The sequence below is a fragment of the Staurois parvus genome, unplaced genomic scaffold (assembly GCF_062004578.1).
Source record: "Staurois parvus isolate SC_StPar_1 unplaced genomic scaffold, SC_StPar_1.0 ptg001472l, whole genome shotgun sequence".
Classification (NCBI taxonomy): domain Eukaryota; kingdom Metazoa; phylum Chordata; class Amphibia; order Anura; family Ranidae; genus Staurois; species Staurois parvus.
Window position 1 is genome coordinate 599,328 of NW_028319268.1, and position 22,681 is coordinate 622,008.

Below are 22,681 nucleotides of genomic sequence, written 5' to 3' on the forward strand. Positions count from 1 at the left end.
TCTGAAAAAAATGAATTCCCTTAACAAAAGCTCAACGTTCCAAGCTATAGCCAAATTTGTGAAATAAATTCAAGAGCCTGCACTCAGGATAGACCAGTACTAGAGTGCAATGAATTTGGTAACGTCCCTTATGAACATTTGTATCTTGCATGAACAGAAATCTATTATGAGATTATTGCTGTTTCAAGATTGACTTTGGTAATTCGATAATCATCTGGGAGAAATTCTTAGTGGATGTCTTATTGACGTTTTACTTTTGGCTAAGGATATTTCTAGTTATTATGCATGTAATTGGCATATGCTGTTGACAATCATAAGGGCTTTTATAGCCTCAATAACAAATAGTTAGATAATTATATATATAGTATTATTATATTGGTCCTTGGAGACAGATATATCCCCTGTGGCCCCTTTTCCTCACATATGACACAATGCTGAATGGAATGCCTGGCTGGCTCAGTGCAAAATAAATTTTAAGTGTGATCATTATATTATTAGCGTTCTTTTAAGATGTCATTTTGTGTTTCATATATACTTATAACACTGTTGATACACTCTTACACATTTACTTCCTTTTATCTATCTCCTTAAGAAGAAAGTTTATTATATGAAACATATTGAGAATTGGTCTTATCCCTCGGCAAGTACTGGAAAGATAAAATGAAAATTCAAAATGAATGAATAGATATAACAAGCATGAGTTGAGCAGCTGGTTTTAATATGTGAGGAGTACATTGTGTGTATAGACATGGAAAAAGAAAACCTTTGTATTGGCACCTAGCCTTTTTAAATATGATTTTAATAATGTCTTAAAGTAGAACTATAGGTAAAACTCTGTTTTTATTTTGGATAGGGCAAAAGGAGGGTTATAACCCGTTATATGTTTTTCGTCATCTGTTTCCCATTGTGGAGATTTCCCTTCACTTCCTGTCCTGTAGCCAAACAGGAAGTGAGAGGAAAAACCTGCAAATTACTATAAATTCCTTGGGGACTCCCAGGTCACCAGAACTAGTGCCCCATTGGCAGATTTCCCCTCTATTACTTTTCTGGGGACGACTCAAAATTTCAGATTTTCTTTTACTTTCACTTTCAATGATAGTGGTAAACAGGATGAATACAGAGCGTGAATTTCACTAACCGAGACACAGACAAAAAAAACTGACAGGTGTTCTAAGCATTCTCTACTCTATCCAAACCTAGAAAGAAAGTTTTGCCTTTAGTTATACTTTAATGTTAACAAAAATAAAAGCCTTACATTTAAGCAGTCTTCGTCAAAGTCATTAGAAATAGGTTAAAGTCAAATTCCTAATGTTCTGTTTATAGCATTTTAATATGGAATTAGCCTTCCCATGCTGAACAGCCATAACAATTTCATAAGGGAAGCCAGTCACAAGATTTTGGATTGTGTCTGTAGGAATTTGTGCCCATTCACCCAAAAGGCCATTTATGACATCAGGCACTGACATTGCATGAGAAAATCTGGCCCACAACTGGTGCTCATGTTCTCTCCAAAGGTGTTCATAGAGTTAAGGTTAGATCTCTGTGCAGACCACTCAAGTTTCTTTGCACCAAACTCCTGGACCTAGCTTTGTGCCCAACGTCATAGTCATGCTAGAACAGAAAAGGGCCTTTCCCAAACTGTTGCCACAGGATTTGCAGGGGTGTCCACATTTTATCAGCCATAAAGAAGGTGTGATGGTTAGGTGTCCACAAACTTTGGCTGTATGCTGTAGGTCGTATGTATGATTTCTGGTAAAACTTGATATGGAAACTTAGCAAAAGGTCCACAAAATTAGGCAAAATATAGTTACACAGTCTGTAAAACTGTACTATAAAAAAACCCCCACAATTTTCATCAAATAGTAGCAATTGTAATGCAAACAACTATATTTAATACATATATACATTGCAACATTTTGTATCAAATCTAATCAATAAATGACTATTTTCTAGTTAATAAATATTCAAGCTATTATAGCTTAATGGCAGCTCTAAGTTTGGCAGACCTTCCCCGTGGATTTTCAAGAACATCTTGATGATTTGGTAAGAGAACTTTACGTTGCAAAACATTCCATGTAGAGTTAGACCCTGCACTTTGAAATTCTTCATCTTCATCTATCTCTGTGTCTTCCCTCTGCCCTTTTCTAATCCATTGTCTAGAACTCATATTAGGTTTTTCATCAATGCGTGTTCCATGCAGGAATCTCTTGACTATTCGGTCTTCTAGAGAATGAAAAGAAATAACAACAAGCCTCCCACCAGTTTTCAGAAACTTCTGAGCTGTCTGCAGCCCTGCGTAAAGTTCATTAAGTTCATTGTTAACAAAGATCCGAAGGGCTTGAAATGTCTTTGTTGCTGTATGTGCCGGGCGCTGAAGTAGATCTTTGCGATTATACAAGCAAACCCCTAAAAAATAGTAAAAAGGTATTGAACTACATTATAGCACTGTAATTATAGTAGGCATGCACATCAAAAATACGAGCAGGAATATCATATATTACCCTTTTCCAGATTTCAATTGCACTGCAAGGACAAAGAGATAGTTTCTTGTCTTGCCACTGTTAAATTACAGTTTCATATTCAGGTACTGTATATTTGAGATTTTATCTGTTATTATAAAATAACTATGCAGAGAAGGAACCATTTTGGAGATGGCCAACTGTACTGTACATGCTCTGTTTGACAGAACCCTACTTTCAAAGAAGATATGTTTTTCAGCACGAGCATTGATATTCAAACAACATTTTGTACAAAACTCACTACTGTCCATATGTAACATTTTATTGCTAATACCAACCAAGTTATGTGACTGCAGACATAAGAAAATACTTGCCTGACTGTTCACAGACAATCAAGGAATTACAGTATTGCGGTCGCCCCTTAACTGAGCTTGCTAAAGTGAGGAACCGACTGGCCAGAATAAATTTTCCAAGTTGATTGCAACTGTTTTTTCAGACACAAGCTAGTGCCTGTTCACTCCCTCATCTCTGCTCTGTATATGCACGTTCATCTGAAGCAACTGTAGATGTTTGTACAATGATCATTCAGTATTGGAGCCTCTACTTTGTTTATGGCCAGGTATCAGATTATGTGGTCTTCCTGGATAGGACTTGTAGATGTGGAATAATTATGCCTGTACACAGTGCAGATTATCAGCCAAAGTTTTAAACCTGTTTCTAATTTAACAACTAGATCACATGTAGGCCACCTTCATAAGTTATGGCTGACAGATAAGACAGAACTGCTTTGGCACGTTTGATGTTCTTCTGCAATGTACCCAGATCAGTCAAATGGTTCCATTACTAATAATGGGAATAAAGAGGGACAGTCAGGTACATTATGTTGCCTGAATACAGTGTTGAAGTATATTTGACACTGGCATTGGTTAGCTTTAAGAGCCCCTTCACACTTTTGTGGTGTGTTACCGCGTACACCTTAATGTGCTGCCTCGCCCGTATCTTGGCAATGTGCATTAGGGTGCCATTAAGAAATATTGGAGCCACAGTGCACCAATCTTCAAAAGTGTGCAGCACAACAGTGTGAACCCAATCTCAATGGGCCGCCAATGTACCCTAGTGCACCAAAAACCATACTTCTTTCCCAACGCAGCCCACCATAATGCACGGCAGTGTATTACATACATTATGGTTTGCTGTAATTTAGGACCACTCCCTTACTCTGTTGAGGTGTCATTTAGAATGAATGCATTAACACGAAGCAAAGGTGCGACGGGGCTCTTAAAGGAAAGGTTTCTTTGTAACTTGAATTTTACATTTTTATTTGTTTAAAGTGTGAGTTTATAAATAGTTTAATACCATATATTAAGGCTCGGTTCACACTAGTCGACTCCAAAGACGCACAATTTTCAGTGCAACTTTGCAGTCCAACTTTGTTACGACTTTAATGTGACTTCGATATGCTTTTAAACTCTTTGGCACTGAAGCTATATCATAGTCGCATCAAAGTAGTGCAGGATCCTTTTCTGAAGTCTTTCATAGAGAAACCTAGCATTTCACATTTCCTGACATGGCAAATCTCCATAATGGGGGCCTAAAGTGTGAACCAAGCCTTACTGTATTTGCTTACAAATAAACATTTAGGGCAGTATCTATGACAATCAGTTTACTCAATGACCAAGTCAGTTAAGCCTGGTACACACAGTAAGTTTTTTTTCTTTTAGCCTAGTGGGCTGAATAAAAAAAACTGAGGAGCTGTGCTAAAAAAAAAAACCTGATGTGATGTACTAATGATGCAATGTTAATACAGCGATCTCTTCATTGAGCTATTGTGTTCTGACAGCGGAACTGCCCCCCACCACACCCCCGTCAAAGCACTCCAGTCAGTGCTCACAGCCATTGGCTGAGAGTGTTGATCAGATGCCAATTGGCTGCTAGTTTTCCAGCAAGCTTGTTTGACAGAAGCTGGCTGTGGGATTGGCTTCTATCCAACAAGGATCTGTACACGCGGCCAAATGGTATCCACTGTACCCGATTTCGGATGATATTTGGCCCATGTGTACGAGGCTTTAATTTAATTTCAGATTAATGAGAAGGAAGAGGTGCATGTGTCCCTCCTTTGATTCATTTTGCCTTATTTGGTCTCTCCTTCTCTTTAAGAATATTTCATGGAGCAGTTTTAAATCAATCTGAAAAGTTGTTGCTTGTTTCAAATGGGCCTTCTGCTGGTGTGACTGCTATGAATCAGTAATATTGCATATTTCAAATTTACCTGCTTTTTTTGTTTTGGTACTTTTTAAAAATATACTTAAAAAAAAATATATATATATATCTTTTTAAATATTTAAAATTAATAAATGTGCAAGGTATGAAATTAACATAACACCATAGATTGGTCTCTTTATTTAATTTAGAGGGATCTGTCAAAATTTAAAAAGTGAATGACATTGACCAGAGATCATAATAAAAAATATTACAACCCATTTCAATTGTTGATTCTCTACATTATTTAACTTTTACACATGATCATTTGAGGGCATTTAGGCATAGGAGGAATGCAGTGTGATGACGAGATTGTGTTTTTTTTGTATTCTGTTGAACATGCCTTAAAATTATTTTCTAAATAATTTATACATCATTTTTGAAGCCACTGCACATATTGGATGTACTTGTTTATTCATATATTGCCACCACATTATATTACTGCAGAAGAAAATCATTGCATGCATAAATTGATAATGTAAGGATTCAAAGACTCACTTGGGAGGATGTCAGCTGAAGACTTCACTGAACAAAAAACCTTTAAAAAGTACAATTTTGCCATCCTCCTTGCCTACTAATCAACAGATTATTTCTTGAAGACCTAACAGCTGAAAATATATGAAAAACTTATAAGCTAATTGGAAAAACAAATCTTACTGGATGGTATTTAAATTCACATGTAAAAATGGGTGTTTGGGGAAGGCTGCACTCAAAATATTAAAAGCAAACCCAAACTAGAATGTTATCTGAAAGAAAATATTTGCCTTGCTCGTGGGTAGAGAAATAGTTTCACTTTAAAAGCCCCCTCCACAGAAGCACCTACTCACCTTCACTGTGCTCCCTCAACAATTGCTTCACAGTGGCTGCATCTACTTAGATCAGTGGGGGCCAATTGTAAAGCTTACTTACTGTATGTTAAATAATATATAAACAAAGAATATACCCTGGTTTGGAGGGCCACATGACACACTGCTCTTCTTCGCAAGTGACAGTGCTATGTTTGGTAATTGGCCCACCACTGTCACTAGGGGGTTGATTTACTAAAACTGAAAAGTGCAAAATCTGGTGCAGATCTGCATAGGAACCAATCAGCTTCCAGGTTTTTTTGTCAAAGCTTAATTGAACAAGCTGAAGTTAGAAGCTGATTGGCTACAATGTACAGCTGCACCAGATTTTGCACTCTCCAGTTTTAGTAAATCAACACCTAGGTGTCAGGTGATAACCCCAGCGTAAGCTCAAACTATACAATAGAGCATATACTGCATTGGGGGTTTCTTTAGTCATTAATAAAGTTGTTGATATTTACTGCTTGGGAAGGGAGAATGAAAATGAACCTGTTGCTTTGCCTTGAATTGCCGATTCACAGGTTTGCTTTAAAGCTATATTAAAGAAGAACTACAGGCAAAACCTTTTTTTTTCATTATATATAGACCAAGGGAGGGCTATAACCTCTGTCAGTTTTTTTGTGGCCCTCTTTGTCTGATTTCAGGGATTTCACTTCACTTCCTGTCCTGTAGCCAAACAGGAAGTGAGAGAAAATCCCTGCAAGTTAAGAGGGACCCTCAGGTCACCAGAACTAGTGTCCCCATTGGAAGATTTCTCCTTTATTACTTTTCTGGGGACAACCTAAAATTTGGTGATTTATTTTACTTTCAGTGATAATTGTAAACAGGACTAATAGAGAGGGCAAATCTCCTTCATGGGGGCACAAACAGCAATAAAAACTGACAGGGGTTCTAATCCCTCTCTACTCTATCCAAAACTAAAAAAAATTGCCTTTTAATAATATTTTAGCAGTTCTGTTGGACTGAATAAAGAATAACAGAGCTAAAATACCTTTCCATTTACTTTTGGCCACCTGACCAAAAGCCTCGACCCTTGGTTGGCCAGCCTATTAATCTCTATTGCAAACACACATTAAGTGCAGCATGTCACAGGCAGAGAAAGCAGGGTCAAGGCCTGACTTGAAGGACATCATTGCATTACTGTAAAACATTTAGCATTCATTTCTTGCACAGTTTCTGCAGCTACAAATATCAGTGGGGCTAATATTAATACTTACTTGGTGCTTGTTAAGGATACACTGTATTAATATTTGAATGCCCAGTCTGGCCCCAGTTCTACGTTAAGGTAACATTTCAATAAAGGTTTTACATAGAGTAGTAAATGCTCTAATGCTATGTGCTAGTAACTCATCCCATAATCATCCTTTAGTAATTTGCACTAGGTTTACAGGACCAACCAGCCACAAACCTGCCTGGTGAAGTCTCACAAGAGGTTAACAAGGATTGAGGGCAGCACAGTGGATAAGTGGTTAGCGCTTCTGCCTGGCAGCACTAGGGTCGTTGGTTCAAATCCTATCACAGCACTACCTGCACAGAGTTTGCATATTCTCCTTGTAGAAACTGAACAAAGGGACAGTAAGCAATCAGGTATCTGATAAGATCAGCTGCCAATGCACTAAAAAGGAACGCTAAACCTTATATGAAATGCAGACAAAAACAGTGCAGCGCTAAAAAAAGAAATTATATAGAGCAAAACTTCAAATACATAATAATTATTAATAAATAGTGATATTATAAAATCAATAATAAATATAAGTGATAACAAATATAAGTGAATGAAGCACTATGATTGGCGCAAAAAAACAAGTGCAAATGTGAAAGTCATAAAGCAAAAAAAATTTTAAGTGTTCATAAGATGGTGAAGGTCTGACAAACACCAGTCAGAAATAGTGCTGCAAACGGGCCCTATTTCACAGGTGGTGTCAGATTATTCCATGTGACTTTTATACGTGCAGGAAATTGTTAAAAATGCACACTCACCAGATGCGCATAGTTAAAGCGCAATATGTTGAATGGTATATTGACCAAGGATCTGCAGGAAGCCCCCTTAGGATGGACCAGACAGACAGCATGGGAAGAGACTTCCTCCTATACATATGAGACTGCTCTACAACCGTAATCCTACTGGGGTCCTGGGAATTGTTAGCTCATGACAGTCTCCGCGGCTGCTTGTGGATTTTTTCCTCTGCTCCGGAGGGGCTGGAGAAGTCTGGGCATGTAGTGGCACAAGCAGCCGCGGAGACCATCATGAGCTAACAATTCCCAGGACCCCAGTAGGATCATGGTTTCAGAACAGTCTCTTCCCATGCTGTCTGTCTGGTCCATCTAAAGGGGGCTTCCTGCAGATTCTTGGTCAATATACCGTTCAACACATTGCGCTTTAACTATGCAAATCTGGTGAGTGCGCATTTTTATCAATCTCCTGCACGGATAAAAGTCACATGGAATAATCTGATACCACTTGTGCAGTTGGACCCGTTTGCAGCACTATTTCTGACCGGTGTTTGTCAGACCTTCACCATCTTATGAACACTTTAAATTTTTTTTTGCTTTAAGACTTTCACATTATCACTTTTTTTTCTGCCAATCATAGCGCTTCATTCACTTATTTTCTCCTTGTGCCTGCATAGGTTTTCTCCGGATACTCCGGCTTCCTTCCACATGCCAAAGACATGCTTGTAGTTTAATTGACTCCAGTCTAAATTGGTCGTAGTATGTGTATGTATGAATATGAGTTACGGACCTTAGATTGTAAGCGCTTTGAAGGCAGGGACTAATGTGAATGTATAACGATACGTAAGGTGCTGCATAAATTGATGGCGCTATAGAAGTACCATAAATAAATAAATTGTTAAATCCTGCAGTGGACCCTGGGCACATTCCCCAATAAAATTGGTGCCGTAGCTATCCAAGTTCCTCCTTTGCTCTATAAAAATATTGAGCCCACAACCTCCCACAAACCCTTCTCCATTCTGCAGCCATGCCTTCTCTGCTACTGGTAAAAAACTGAGCCCGCAATCTTCCACAGCCGTCAACTAGTTCAGAAGAGATGACTACCATAGTAGCAAGTCATAGACAGAAACACAAACTGAAAACAGTACATACTGTCAGCTAGTACAGATGTGGTAGCTGTTGGCTTGTGTTTTTGTGAATGACCGACACTGCTCCCCAGCTGCCATTATGCACACAACACAAGATACCAGGTACTGTTGTAGTAATCCACTCTGAAGACTGTACACCTTGAATTCCTGTGTGCTCAAGTGCAACATCAGTCTTTGCCTGGGATCCTGTACTGTGCAGGGATTTTAGATTCTCATCTTTTCCAGTATCCTGGGATAAGACTGATGTCACTTTCACCTAGGCAAGCTCCCTTGAGTTGCAAGGTAAGTAATGTTATACTTTTTTTCTTCTGATTTTTTGCTTTACCTTGTGTTTTTAGTCTGGGGCCGGGGGGGTTAGCTAATAATTGGACCTCACATTTTAATGACTGTCCATTTTAATTGCTTGTATTCCCTTGTTGCTTCATTTCCTGCTAGAGCCAGGTAAAGGTCTGGGCACACCTGACTATGAGGGAATATACAGTTCCTTTCCTCCCACCATGAAATGCTGGATGCTTGCTACTTGCTAATTTGCCCTTAACAGGTATAGCACAATTTCCTAATAATTCAACTTCTCTCTGCTTCTATTGATGGCTAACACACTTCAACACTCTTTTGTCATTTTGGAATTCAGTAATGATACTCCAAGGTACAGTATCAGCACTATTCAGTTCTGAACTTTTGAGATCCAAATCTTTTGAGTTATTGCAAGTTTTGAAATCATTACAGGCAGCTTATTTTTCTGTGTTTTGTTTTTTATCATGCATGCATAATATATCTTTTCAGATCCTTTGTTTATTTAATACCCACGGACTCTGTGGGATGCGTCATACAGACATTTCAACAACATCATGCCATGGTTTAAAGGTACCCTATGGCAAGAATATATGGATGCAGTTATTGCTGTCTTTGTGAAAAAGCTAGTTGCCTGGCTGTCTTTAGCTTCAGTATTTTTGAGTAACTAACACAGAAACAAGGATACAGACAGGGATGCCAGAACACTGAAACTTCATACTTGCTATGGGTCATTGGATCAGAAAGCATTGGAAACACTGTATCAGTATAACAATCAGATGACCTGATTTGACATAAATTTCATTTTTAAGAGACACAAACTTCATATTTATTATTGCATGTATTTGTTTTCTGATGTGAAGGAGACCTTGATGGAAAAGGGACTCTAATGGGGACCCTGGCATAAGGTGGGAGTCTGATGTGGACTCTGAATAAAGGAAGACCCTGATGTTGACTCGGACATGAAGAGAGCTCTCATGTAATGGGAACTTTGATGGAGACCCTGATAGAAAGAGGGACTCTGATGTAAGGGGGGCTTTGATGGGGACTCTGATGTACTGGGACTCTCATTTAAGAATTTAAGAGTAAATTTACTCCTGAACAGCATATTCAAAAGGAAGCTGGGAAATGTAGAAAGGAGAAGCAGACCAAAATTGGATGAAAGAGTCCAAGATAACAGAATGGAAATCTATCCAAGTTTTATCCTGTGTTGAATCCTGATAAAGGGTGAGTGGTGTTGCCCCTGAAGCATATTGGTTGTTTTCATTTGACTTTTGTTCATCAACAAATTTAAAATGATCTTAAAGCGGTTGTAAAGGATCAAGGTTTTTTTTATCTTTTTTTCATTCTGGGCATGAAGGTAAAAAACCTTCTGTGTGCAGCAGTGCCCCCAGTCCCCTCAATACTTACCTTAGCCCCATCAATTTCCAGTGATGAGCATGACAGAATCTGCTGTCCTGGGTCTCTGCCTCCTCATTGGCTGAGACAGAAAGTGGGAAGCTGTCACTCTCAGCCAGTCAGCCAATGAGGAGAGAGAGGGGGCGAACACCAGAAAGAAAGGAGGAGCCAGGAGAGCCTGCAGGGGACCCAAGAAGAAGAGGATCCAGGCTGCTCTGTGCAAAACCACTGCACACAGCAGGTAAGTATAGACATGTTTGTTATTTTACAAACAAAAAAAAATGAACCTTTAGTATAGCTTTAACTTCCTTGGTCTGATTTTGGTCTGGTGCTTTTTCTGTATTTCTATAGTTTGAGTTCCTGATTTAAAGGGGGCTCTGATGAGAATGGTGCTGATTGACATTCACAATCTTGCTTTGATGCTGACCCTGATGTAAATGGGAGTCTGATATTGATTCTGATTATCAGAGAACATTGGGGGGGACTCTGATGTGAACTCTTAAATAAGGATGCTTCTGATGTAAGGGTGACTAAGATGGTGATCCTGATATAGGGGTAATTCTGATGGGGACCCTCATGTTAAGAGGGACTTTGATTTGGACTCCAATGTAGGAGGGACTATGATGTAAGGGAGAATCTGATAGTGACCCTGATTTAAAGGGGACTTGGATGAGAAAAGATGCAGGCTGAATGTATTTTGTTCTTTGCTTTGCTTTACTGAAGTTATATCTCTATTGTAAGTAAAAACATATTCATTTACTAAAAAACAGATTTTTTTGGCCTGTGAATATTAGTAAAATATACGATGTAGGCCCCATAATGAAATATTTGGAGACCTCTGTCTCCAATGAGATCTGCTTCCCCATTAAAACTGGAGTAATGTTTTCACACTAGATACCAGAATTAGATCAGAGTACTACACTGGCCCTTAGAATAAGTGGGCTGCTTTGTAGAATAACTGTTAGAATTTGGTGCAGAGACCTGCTCTCTACTAAGTACCAGGATAGTGGGGTGTTAATTCACTCATGTTAATAAATATAAATAAAACTTGGGAATACAGGGAAAATCTGGGATTCTGGTTTGACAATGGTAAAAAGGATTGGCTTTTTGCTATGAACTAAACCTGAAAGTCCAGCCGACTGTAGCAGAAGACTGATTCTGACACATGAAAGCAATACTTGCTGTTACTACTGGTAGAAGATTATAGGGATCCAACTGCTGAATCATTGTGCTGTTGAAGCACTTTTTAATACTGGGTACTGATGTTCTATGGTATACTATAAGGAAGTCAGTGTACTGCATGTACAGAAGACTTTCTCCAGAAGCACAAATATAGCTAAGGGCCACAAGCTGGTGTATAAGCATAAAAAGGTTTTACTACTTTGTCGGATGTCTCTGACTGGTCACTACATTATGGGTTGATTATATCTGTGACAAATAGAAAGTGGCCACTTGACTGACAAGAAGGAATACTACAATATGGGGTAGCTATATCTTTGGTGGGAGACTGGCAGAAACTTGGTATGCTAACTGGCAGGCTGGTCACTATATTATCTGTTTGGTAGGTCTGGTAAAAGTTGTGTATGCGGCTGACAACTAGATCACTACAGTATCTTTTTGGTGGGACTACTGGAAGGTGGGTATGATATCTGACCAGTTAAACATTACATGTTGGGGTGACTATCTCTTTGGTAGGTCAGTTAAAAAGTGAGTAAAAAAGAGTAAAGGGAACCCAGGTGCAAAGGTGAATGGTTGGTGAGCATCACCTAGTGGTATGGATAGCAGATTCAACAGCTCTCAACATCATATGAACCACATGAACCAAAAATGCAACTGTATATGGAGCGCCAGGGAATATGGGGTCCACAATATAACAAAATTGTCCACAAAGAAAGAAAAGTTCGATCCCATATTCCCTGGAGCTCCATATACAGTTGCAAATAAAAAGGGAGTATGCTGGCTTCCAACTTTATCAATGCATTATGCAATCACTTTCTCTTTGGTTGTACTGCTAGAATGTGGGAATGCTAGCTGGAAGGTTAAACACTATATAGTGAGGTGACTATCTCTTTGGTAGGTTTCATACAAGGTGGGTATGCTGGCTGACAGGTTGGTCACTACAACGTGGGTGACTATGTCTTTGTTGACATGGGTCTAAGACTGGCCCAATAATAGCAAGTGATGCTTCAGATTTTGAGATAATTGTGAGGTTTCTAATCTCCTAGTAGTGACAGCAAATGTCTTAAGCGGGTAGAGGTATTTTGAATAAAAAGCAAGATTTTTTAATCAACCAAATTTTTGCCTATTCTTGTGTTGTGTCCAGTCTAGGCAATACTGTGTCCGGGCGAGTATTACTCTCAGGCAAACAGCTGCCTACATATGGCCATCTTTTGTAAACATAATTTGTACAGAAGATACGAGACATAAATACAAGAAGTGACTTTCAAACGCTGCCTTTTAGGTATTGGTGCGCTATTCTACCTAAGTAATACCCCCCAAAAAATTTACTATTTACAAATAAAGACACAGAACAGAAGAATATTTTAGAGTTGAAATATGAAGTAGGTAAAAGGAAATATTTAAGAGCTTCACGTTTCTTTACATACATAGATGAGTCAGTAGTGCTCCAGATGAGCAGAGATAAGGAGAAAAAGAGGATAAAAAGCCACAAGATCCTTCTAAGGGTTGTATTCATTTGTTGGTATGTGAAAAGTATGGCAACAAGTGTAGTACATGTAAACTCACATTCATAAAGTTGCTGGATACCTATCCTAGGGTCAAGCAACCTATGTTAGCACATGTGGAGAATATGAGAGTGTGAATGGTCACATTTGATGCTCATCAGGGTTTACCACAGTGTTTCTCAACTCCAGTCCTCATGGACCCCCAACAGGTCATGTTTTCAGGATTTCCATTATTTTGCACAGGTGATTTGATCAGTTTCACTGCCTTAGTAATTACCACAGCTGTTTCATCTGAGGGAAATCCTGAAAACATGACCTGTTGGGGGTCCATGAGGACTGGAGTTGAGAAACACTGGTTTACCAGAACTTCTTGCACTGTGCTAGGTTGCAGTCAGATCCCTTGAACCAATGAACAATGGTAAAAGATAAGGCCCCAAAATGGAACCAGTGTGTTGTCAGCAGAGGTATCCATTCAATAAAAAAGGCGCTTCCAAGTGGATTATTTAGGAAGGATGGTATTTATTGATAATAAATACAGGTTAAAACCTATATATACAGTATGTATATCATATGTTCATAATACTGATTGAGAACTAGTAGGAGATGAAAATGTCATCATTAAGTGAGCCTTGTTTTACTTCAAACTTATCTCTGAACAATTTTTTTTTATTGTGTGTGCGTACATAGGGGAGGAGTTAGAGTCCCTGTAAAAACCTTTTTGTAATGCCCCACGTGTTAACTAGGCGTTCCCGTTAAAGCGTTACGAAAAAATGCAAGATTTGTTTACAACCTCCTGGACTCCCATCCCCATCGCAAATCGCCAACTATTACAAGGTGTAAAATGTACATGTAAAGAATAAAGTTAGGTTCAATACTTACCTATCCCTCATCTTTGTCCATGGTGCCTATGCGAGAATGACATCACACTCCTTCTGTCTAGATCCTGGGGAATACAGAACAGCCAAAATGTTGGGAGAACGCACTCTAGCAATAAACTGGAGTATATTGTCACTAGATTTTTGCCTGATCTCCTGGAAACTTCCTGGAAGGCCAGGGCGATCAGACAGGAGAAAGGGAAGTAGAATTGTAACTTTTTTTGCAGCTATATTTTACACCTACTAACTGTCGGTGATTGGTAAAGGGGAAGAGGGACCTAATAATTTTAGCAAACCTTGCATTTTACTACAAGGTCTGCTGAAGTCCATGCATATATGAAAATACATAAAAAGTATGTTACGGTTCAGAAACTCAAACGGTAATGAAGCCAATGGATGCGAATGACAACCAGTCAATTTATGTAATAAAAAAAGGAAAGACCATTTCAGCCAAAACTGACATTTTAGTTAAGCTTGGGTGACATGGATACTTTCTACTTGCTGTCCATTGGTGAAGCCCTCTTTTGCTCCTAAAAACTGCACAATGTGATGAGCACAACAAAGAGATAGGTTGGACAGACAGCAGCATTGGATTTGCGGACTTCACTCTTGCACCAGGGATATGAACACTGTATTACAACAGGTAAAAAAAACTGCTTTAGACCTTTTTTTTTCTTTTCCTTCTAAACGTTATAAATGGGTGGGGGGAAAACATTTGCCAAGAGAGGGACTTTAAACATTCCAGCCAGGCACAACAGGAAATTAAAAAAAAACATATGCATAAGAAAAAATGTTTGAAGCAAACCTGTTGTAAAAAAACAAACTTTCATCCCTCCAGTCTGTGCTAATGCACAGGTATATCACAAAAACAATCTCTGGAGAAACATTTTTTCAGGGAGCTAAACATAAAAGTTTGCTGCCTTGGCAGTGGGAGTTGTCCTAAAAGGCATGGATTATTGTAATGCAATTTTTTGTTTATACATACTTTAGATGCTAAAAAATAGCAATATAAATGACGACAAGGTACTTTCTGAGCTGAACAAAATGACTATTGCTTGTTGAAAATGACATGAACTCACCTAAATAAAATATCAAGCCCTCATCACAATGTCTCCTCATCATTCAGCTTCCTTTACCACAAGAACGCAACACATTTCCCAGTATTGTCAATTGTGCAATGACAAAACCTATTAGACTCCATGAGGAGCAAAGCCTGCCACAAGAAAAATAGTCTTTTCCCTAAAGGGCACCTATATAGAACAGACAGAATTCAGTAAAAGGCTTTTCTTTTATATTTTCAAAGTAAAGAATGAACACAATTATTGCATAAAGTATTAATGCAATTGCCATCACAGCAAAACATTTTATGCTTAATAATGTCATATACACTACAACCAAAGTTGTATATCTCTAACAGATCAGTTCAAATACAGAAAAACTGCATACTTATTAGGAAAGCATGATTCGGTAAAAATTATTATATTTACAATTCATTAACACCAGTTTTAGTTCTTTGCCCATAACAACAGCACAGAGTCCAAGAAAAAATCATTAAATAGTAATACTTCACCATAATATAACGTCAAAAACACAGAGAATATATATATGAAATCAAGATATAAACTCTGCAAGATCACTTGTCTTTATCCAGAGAGTTTCCCTAATTTGCCCCAGGCATCACTTACTGTAGCTAAAGGACATGTTAGTATTTTTCTGCATTGTAGTCTTGACATTGAAACATGGTTTATATATTTTCCAAAATGGCTACTCCATTGTTTAATTAATGAGACTTTCAAAACTCTTTTATATATCAAAAATATATCCATATATCAGTTCTAAGACTGTGTAGACTCCTTCAAATAGGTACTCTCTTGGCCTCCGAGACTCTGCTCTCTCCTGGTTCTCCCCCTACCTATCGCAGCGCTCCTTTAGTGTTACCTATAACTCAGTCTCCTCCTCTCTACTCCCTCTTGCTGTAGGGTTCCCTGATGGTTCTGTCCTTGGACCCCTTCTCTTCTCCATGTACACCTCCTCCCTTGGTCATTTGATAAACTCCTATGGCTTCAAGTACCATCTCTATGCTGATGAAACACAAATCTATCTTTCTACCCCTCACCTCTTCAGTCTCCTCTCGCATTACTAACCTACTGACATATCAGCATGGATGTCACACCACTTCCTCAAACTCAGTCTTTCTAAAACTGAGCATAAGTTTCCCTCCAGCCTGTGCCCACTCTCCTTACTTCTCCATCAAGATCAATATTACAACCATCAGTCTGTCTCCTCATGCCAGGGTAGTAGGTGTAATCCTGGACTCCCATCTGTCCTTTCAGCCCTAAATCCATTCACTGTCCAAATCTTGTAGACTTCACCTCCGTAACATCTCCAAGATACGCCAGTTTTTAACCACTGAAACCACTAAGCAACTTATTCACTCCCTTGTTATCTCTCGCCTTTACTATTGTAACTCCCTCCTCATCTCTTGCCTTAACTATTGCAACTCCCTCCTCATTGGCCTACCTAAAAGCAGGCCATCCCTTCTTCAATCTAACATGAATGCTGCTGCCAGACTCATTCACCTTACCGACCATTCCTTGTCTGCTATCCCTTTCTGCCAATCCCTCCACTGGCTTCCCATTGCCGACTAATAAAATTCAAAACATTAACAATAACATATAAAGCCATTTATAACTCTGCCCCCAATTATATCACCAATCTTGTCTCCAAATATCACCCAAACTGTCCTCTACGGTCCTCCCACGACCTCCTGCTCTGTAGCTCCCTTGTCTCCTCCCCTCATGCTCATCTCTAGGACTTCTCCAGAGCCTCCCATCATCCTCTGGAACTCTCTACCCCCAAACTATCCGACTATCACCTACTCTGCCCACTTTTAGGCGATCTCTGAAAACCTATCACTTCATGGAAGTCCATCCTGCTTTCAGCTAATAACCAAATCTTCTATTTCTCCTATCAGTTCGTCCCCCACAGTTATTACCTTTTGTACCACCAGCCCCCCCCCTCATGGATTGTAAGCTCCAAGGATCAGGGCCCTCCTAACCCTCTTGTATTGAACTGTATCGTTGCTGTATTGACTCCCTTTATATTGTAAAGCACTGAGCAAACTGTTGGCGCTATATAAATCCTGTATAATAATATATAATACCTACACTTTTAAAAGAGATGACTATGGTCATCCAAGTATACAACGATAAAGTAGAACTTTACAGGAAAAAATGCTAGGAGGTTGTGGCTTATGTAAAAAATCCTTTGTAGCTCAGGAGCTATGTGCTTGAGCAATTTAACTTCAGCAACATACACAGGAGTTAGGCTACGTTCACACTAGCCTTGTGTGCAGGCGGCAGAGAGGCGTTTGGGAAGCGTTTTTACCGCTTCCCAAACGCCTCTGCCAATTCTGCACATTACAGCACACGGTGCTCTTCTAACGGGAGTGTTTGCGTCGCGTTGCGTCGCGGCAAAATGGACGCCTCTGGTCGAGTCAGGAGGCTTTGAAGCCTCCTATTCTCGTCTATGGTGCCGCTCCGCAAACGCCCGGCCGGCGTTTGCTGTGCGGTTGAATCGCGGTTGCGGGGCGTTTGCGGAGCGGTAACACCACTCAAACTGTATTATAGGCGTTTGTGGGGCATTATTAGCGCTTGGCAAACGCCTAGCAACTGCCACTAAACCGCGCATGCGGCGTTTGCCGAGCGTTTGCCGAGCGTTAAAAAACGCTCCGCAAACGCCGGACCAACGCTTGCCAAACGCTATAGGGGCGTTTGGCAAGCGTTGGTAAAACAGCCAAGTGTGAACGAGCCCTTACATAAGCAATGACCACCCAATGGCCTTAGAGAGAACTTGGACTTGAAGAAAATAGCACCAGGGGCTGGGGGGACGGGGGAGTGACTGGGACAGTGATAGGTTTTGAGGAGCTCTCAGCACTAAAAAGAGTTATCCCATAGATAAATCTGCCATAGTCTATAAATACGATATGCCTACTTGCACATTAGTCAATGTCAATATTTTATCAGACTTATTTAACAAGGTTGCATGCAAAAAAAGAACATTTTGTTTATAGCTTCCCCCCTTATGACCACGTTTGCTACTTTAAAGACCTAGGATGCACTAAAAAAGCAGGATCTGTCTGCATATACGTTAAAGTACTTAATGGTGTCCACAGGTGTAGTATATTCTTGAAACATTGTCTGAAGTACCAAAATCATCAGTTATTCTGCTCATCATAATAAATTTCTTTTTTTTTGCAGATAGGTAGTCACAGTGTTATGGGTTGCTATGAACCCTCCGTATCATCTGTAGGAGGGCTCTAACCGAGGTTCAATTCCAACGAGTCACATCTTCCCTGAACCGCTGGATGTTACAGTGCAGACAGTAGCAGATTGTGACCCTCAAGATAACTTGTGCAGGTAGAACCAAAAAGATTAGCAACTCAAAAAACATCACTAGAGCAAGGACAGGTTAAAAGGTATGAATGATGACAGATAAACATTATTGGGGTCAGATTGTAGATCAGGACCGGCAGCAGATAAACACAGAAGCCTGAGAACAGTTCAGATCATAATGGGTAACAGAACCACAAAAACAAAAGCAGTCAGGCAGGTAGTAAATAAACACTTTAAAAAAGACATTGTCTGAATATATTAATTTTAATAAATTTTAGAACTACTACAGGTGTGCAACTGCACCATGATGTTGCGTATCATCTAGTACATAGTGGTGAGTGTGTTGACACAGAGAAACTGAATGTTCTGATCTAAATTTAAGCAATAATTAAAAAGAACAGTTGTGCAGCCGCTGCATGATCATGATGCAGTGTTTAGTATTGTCCATCAAATGGAGCAGATGAAGATATTTAAATAGCATGTTACCTAAAAATTGCAAAACATAGCTGTGGTGAAAAAAAATAATAGAAACAGAACAACACATACAGCCCACACTGAAGGGCCACAGGTTCCATCTACCAGACCCTATAAGGGTAACCAAGCACTCACCCATCAGACTAATGGAGGCTATGATAATCACCAGACCTTTGCCCATGGCCCTCCAAGGGCTACACACAGAAGACAACATAACAGAAATTATAATACAAATAAAAACATTAATTTTCATAAAACCTTTAAATATCCCTCCGATGTTGTCCAGTACCACCATGCTACTAACAACTCACTAGCACCTCTCCATTCCATGCCAGCCAGAGGAGGTCACCCCAATGATCAACCACATCATAATCAATCACCCTTCAGAGAGACCACCGTCTCAATTTCCCCCATAACACACTCTGCATCAACCCCTCCAGCCGACACAAACACCCAACCAAACTTGCCATCCCCCTCATCCTCTCATTTTTTAGAGGAAAGTGCACCCCGAGGGGGAATAAACAGGAGAAAAAGAATAGAAAAATCAGAAGAGGAAAACGAGGAGGAAAGAAACACCAAAAGAGGAAAAATTCTCGAGGACTGTGTGATACCATCAAAATTTTCAACCTTACCGAATTGACATTCACTGATGATGAACTATTTCTTCTAAGAAAAGGTTTGAACTTTGCTCCTCCTAATCCCCCCAACCTTTTTGACATTTTTATAGATCTTAACAGATTCATCCGCCTCTTGACCGTCAAGCGCTATTATGCGATGAAGGACGGCTCCAATCAGACTGACCCAGTTCACAATGATGTCATCGCTGAGTCATTAGGAGCCAATGAGATTCACATCCTAAAAACTCTGGAAGAATTATGGGATGAAGGCCACTGTGACCTAGAGATTCCAGATCCCATACCTCCTGAACAGTCCCATACATATCTCAGCATGGCGGAAATCTCCCACACACATTTTAAACCAAAATCCATTTTCAATCCACATTGGGCCAAAGGTAATTTTATCCCTGCATTTTACGAAGTCGTTTATTCAGACTTATGCAAACTATGTGAAACCACTAAGAAAAACCACACATCAGATATGTCATACTCAGAAAAAATGACACTTCATAAGCTCAAGAACAATTCAGATATCATTATCAAGCAAGCGGACAAAGGAGGGGGTATAGTGATCCAGAATAGACAGGACTATCTTAAAGAAGCCATGAGACTCCTGGGCGACAGTGAGACCTATGAAACACTAACAGCAGACCCCATCAGTCACTATAAAACCTCCCTGAAGGCTCTACTAGACTCAGCCTCACAAGTAGGTGTGTTGACAAAACCTGAGTTGCTTTTTCTCTATAGACCATTCCCCCTCACCCCACATTTCTACCACATCCCCAAGATTCATAAAGACCCCAGCAATCCACCAGGGAGACCTATTATCTCTGGTATAGACAGCCTCACTAGCAATGTGGGCAATTATATCGACCATTTCTTGCAACCATATGTAACATCTCTTCCCTCGTATGTTTGAGACTCAGGACACATGTTGAACATACTTTCGCAATACCACTGGCAACCAGGGTATAGGTGGGTTTCACTGGATGTGGCCTCACTTTATACCTCCATAGCACATACATTTTGGCTTACAGCGATCCAACACTTCCTCTCTCTGGACAGTTCTCTGCAACCCGTGCAGGCTAATTTCATTACCCAATGCGTAGAATTTTGTCTAACACACAATTACTTTGTGTTCCAAGATTCTTTTTACCGGCAAATAAAAGGTACAGCTATGGGAGCCAGGTTCGCTCCCAGTTAAGCCAATTTATTTATGGGATATTGGGAAAAATTCCATATATGGAGTAATAACCCATTTGGAGCGAACCTTGTTCTTTTCGCAAGATATATAGATGACATCTTGATAATATGGGATGGCACGGATGAGGAATTAGAACGTTTCTTCACACATTGCCAATGTAATCCTTTTAACATTGAATTTACAAAAGTGGTCAATGATAACACACTTGTGTTCCTAGATCTGGAACGGATGTTTGATAACGAACTCAACATCATCTCAAAAACCCACTTTAAGCTCTCAGCTGGAAATTCATATTTGCATGCTGCCAGCCACCATCATCCAAGATAGATAAAACATGTGCCCTTAGGCCAATTTTGCAGGCTGAAAAGAACCTGCTCACGTTTACAGGATTATGATATGCAGAGCAACACCCTAAGAAATAAATTTATAGAGAAGGGGTACTCTTCGGCCGTCATTGAACAGGCATACACAAAATATAGAGCACAATATTCCTTGGTCATTCCAGAACAAGAGCGGGTTCGTGTTGAAGGAAAACAGCTTACCAAACACACTGCCTTCTGCACTCAATTCAACCCCAAGGCCTTCCAGATAAGAAATTATATTATATTTTTAAAAAATATTGGGGCATTTTACAACAGGACCCTTTTCTCAGTAGTACCATCCCAGAACATCCGGAGGTTATCTTTAGAAAACCAAAAGATTATAGCAGTTACATAGCCACTAACAGAGTCAAAAAAATTCAAAATTCAATGGGGTCCCCTTGGAACAGACTTTTTGACCAAAAAGGTAGTTACAAATGTGGTGGCAGCAACTGTGGCTGTTGTAAGTACATGTGGCACAAGAAAAAAGAGGTCATGGGGCATGATGGCAACACATACAGCATTAGGCATTTCATCAACTGTAGCACACAATATGTGGTGTACTGTCTCATTTGCCCCTGCGGTCTATTATATGTGGGTCGTACCATCCGCACTTTGCGTACAAGATTTGGGGAACACAAAAGGAATATCAAACATGGTCGTGATAAACACTCCATCCCAAACCACTTCAAAGAAAAACACGACAAGAGCCCCATGGGTCTTAGGGTGTTCGGTTTGGACAGCATACCTAAGGACATAGACACAGGCAGACGTTTCCGCCGTCTATGCCAGAGGGAAACCTTCTGGATCCACCGTTTGGGCACACTATCACCCAGAGGGCTAAATGAGGGGTTAGATATCCAATCTCTCATCTAGTTTTTAAATATTTATCCCCTTTGACTCACTCCCCCCCTTTGGGTTTTTTTTTTTTTAATATATATATATATGCCCATCTGGGTGATGGGATATTTTTAAGATAAGTCACTTTCTTTGTGGTCAATACATTAGGCATATCACCGTTTTAGTTCCTAGAGATGTCATTCTCCTGCTATCATGGCCAAAGGTAGGGGCGGACTGTTGGCTCGTGGGACCCCCAGTCAGTAGGGGGTCTTTGGGCACTTGTGGCCTTGCCCATACTTGGGAGGGCACATGGGGAGGCTCCGGGGGGACCTCATGGGGCCCCAGCTGGCTCCGGACCCTCGGGTGGTCCATCCGCCCCTAGCCACTAGGGTTCATATGGTTTTATTGCACGATTGTTCTCATTATTTTATTAATAGTCTTCATGATCATAATTTTTCCACCACTAAAGTTTATGATTATGTTCAGTTTCTCATGTGCGGTGTGAATTTGGATGTTTTATTTATTTATATATATATATATATATATATATATATATATATATATATACAGATTCCTTGCGATCAGTTAAACCAATACAATTACATCAATATATCACATATTTTTAATATACATCCGCATCAGAGGGTGTGTGTGTTTTTTTTTTTTTTCTTCTCAGACTTATTATTCATTAGTTTCATGTTCTCTCATTCTTTCCCCCCCCTATTTTTGCCACACTCCATACATCATACAATACTTACCACATGTCTGTATCCCCCTTCCCTCCTCCTCCCCTCAGTTCTGACATGTTGATCATTACATTTTCAATATTCATTACAAATATATTTGCCCTCTTGGTTCCCTTTCCCCCCCCCCTTTTTTCC

The 22,681-nt window shown here is 39.7% G+C and overlaps 1 protein-coding gene across 1 annotated transcript in view; it reads right to left on the bottom strand.

The window, feature by feature from the left end:
- Positions 1 to 697: 697 nt before the first annotated feature.
- The window catches only part of METTL15 (methyltransferase 15, mitochondrial 12S rRNA N4-cytidine), a 325,568-nt gene continuing 303,584 nt past the window's right edge, over positions 698 to 22,681 (bottom strand). Inside the window, exon 6 of the mRNA XM_089662425.1 lies at positions 698 to 2,406. Coding sequence (XP_089518551.1) covers positions 1,973 to 2,406 — 434 coding nt within the window. The 3' untranslated portion in view covers positions 698 to 1,972. The remainder of the gene's footprint in view (positions 2,407 to 22,681) is intronic.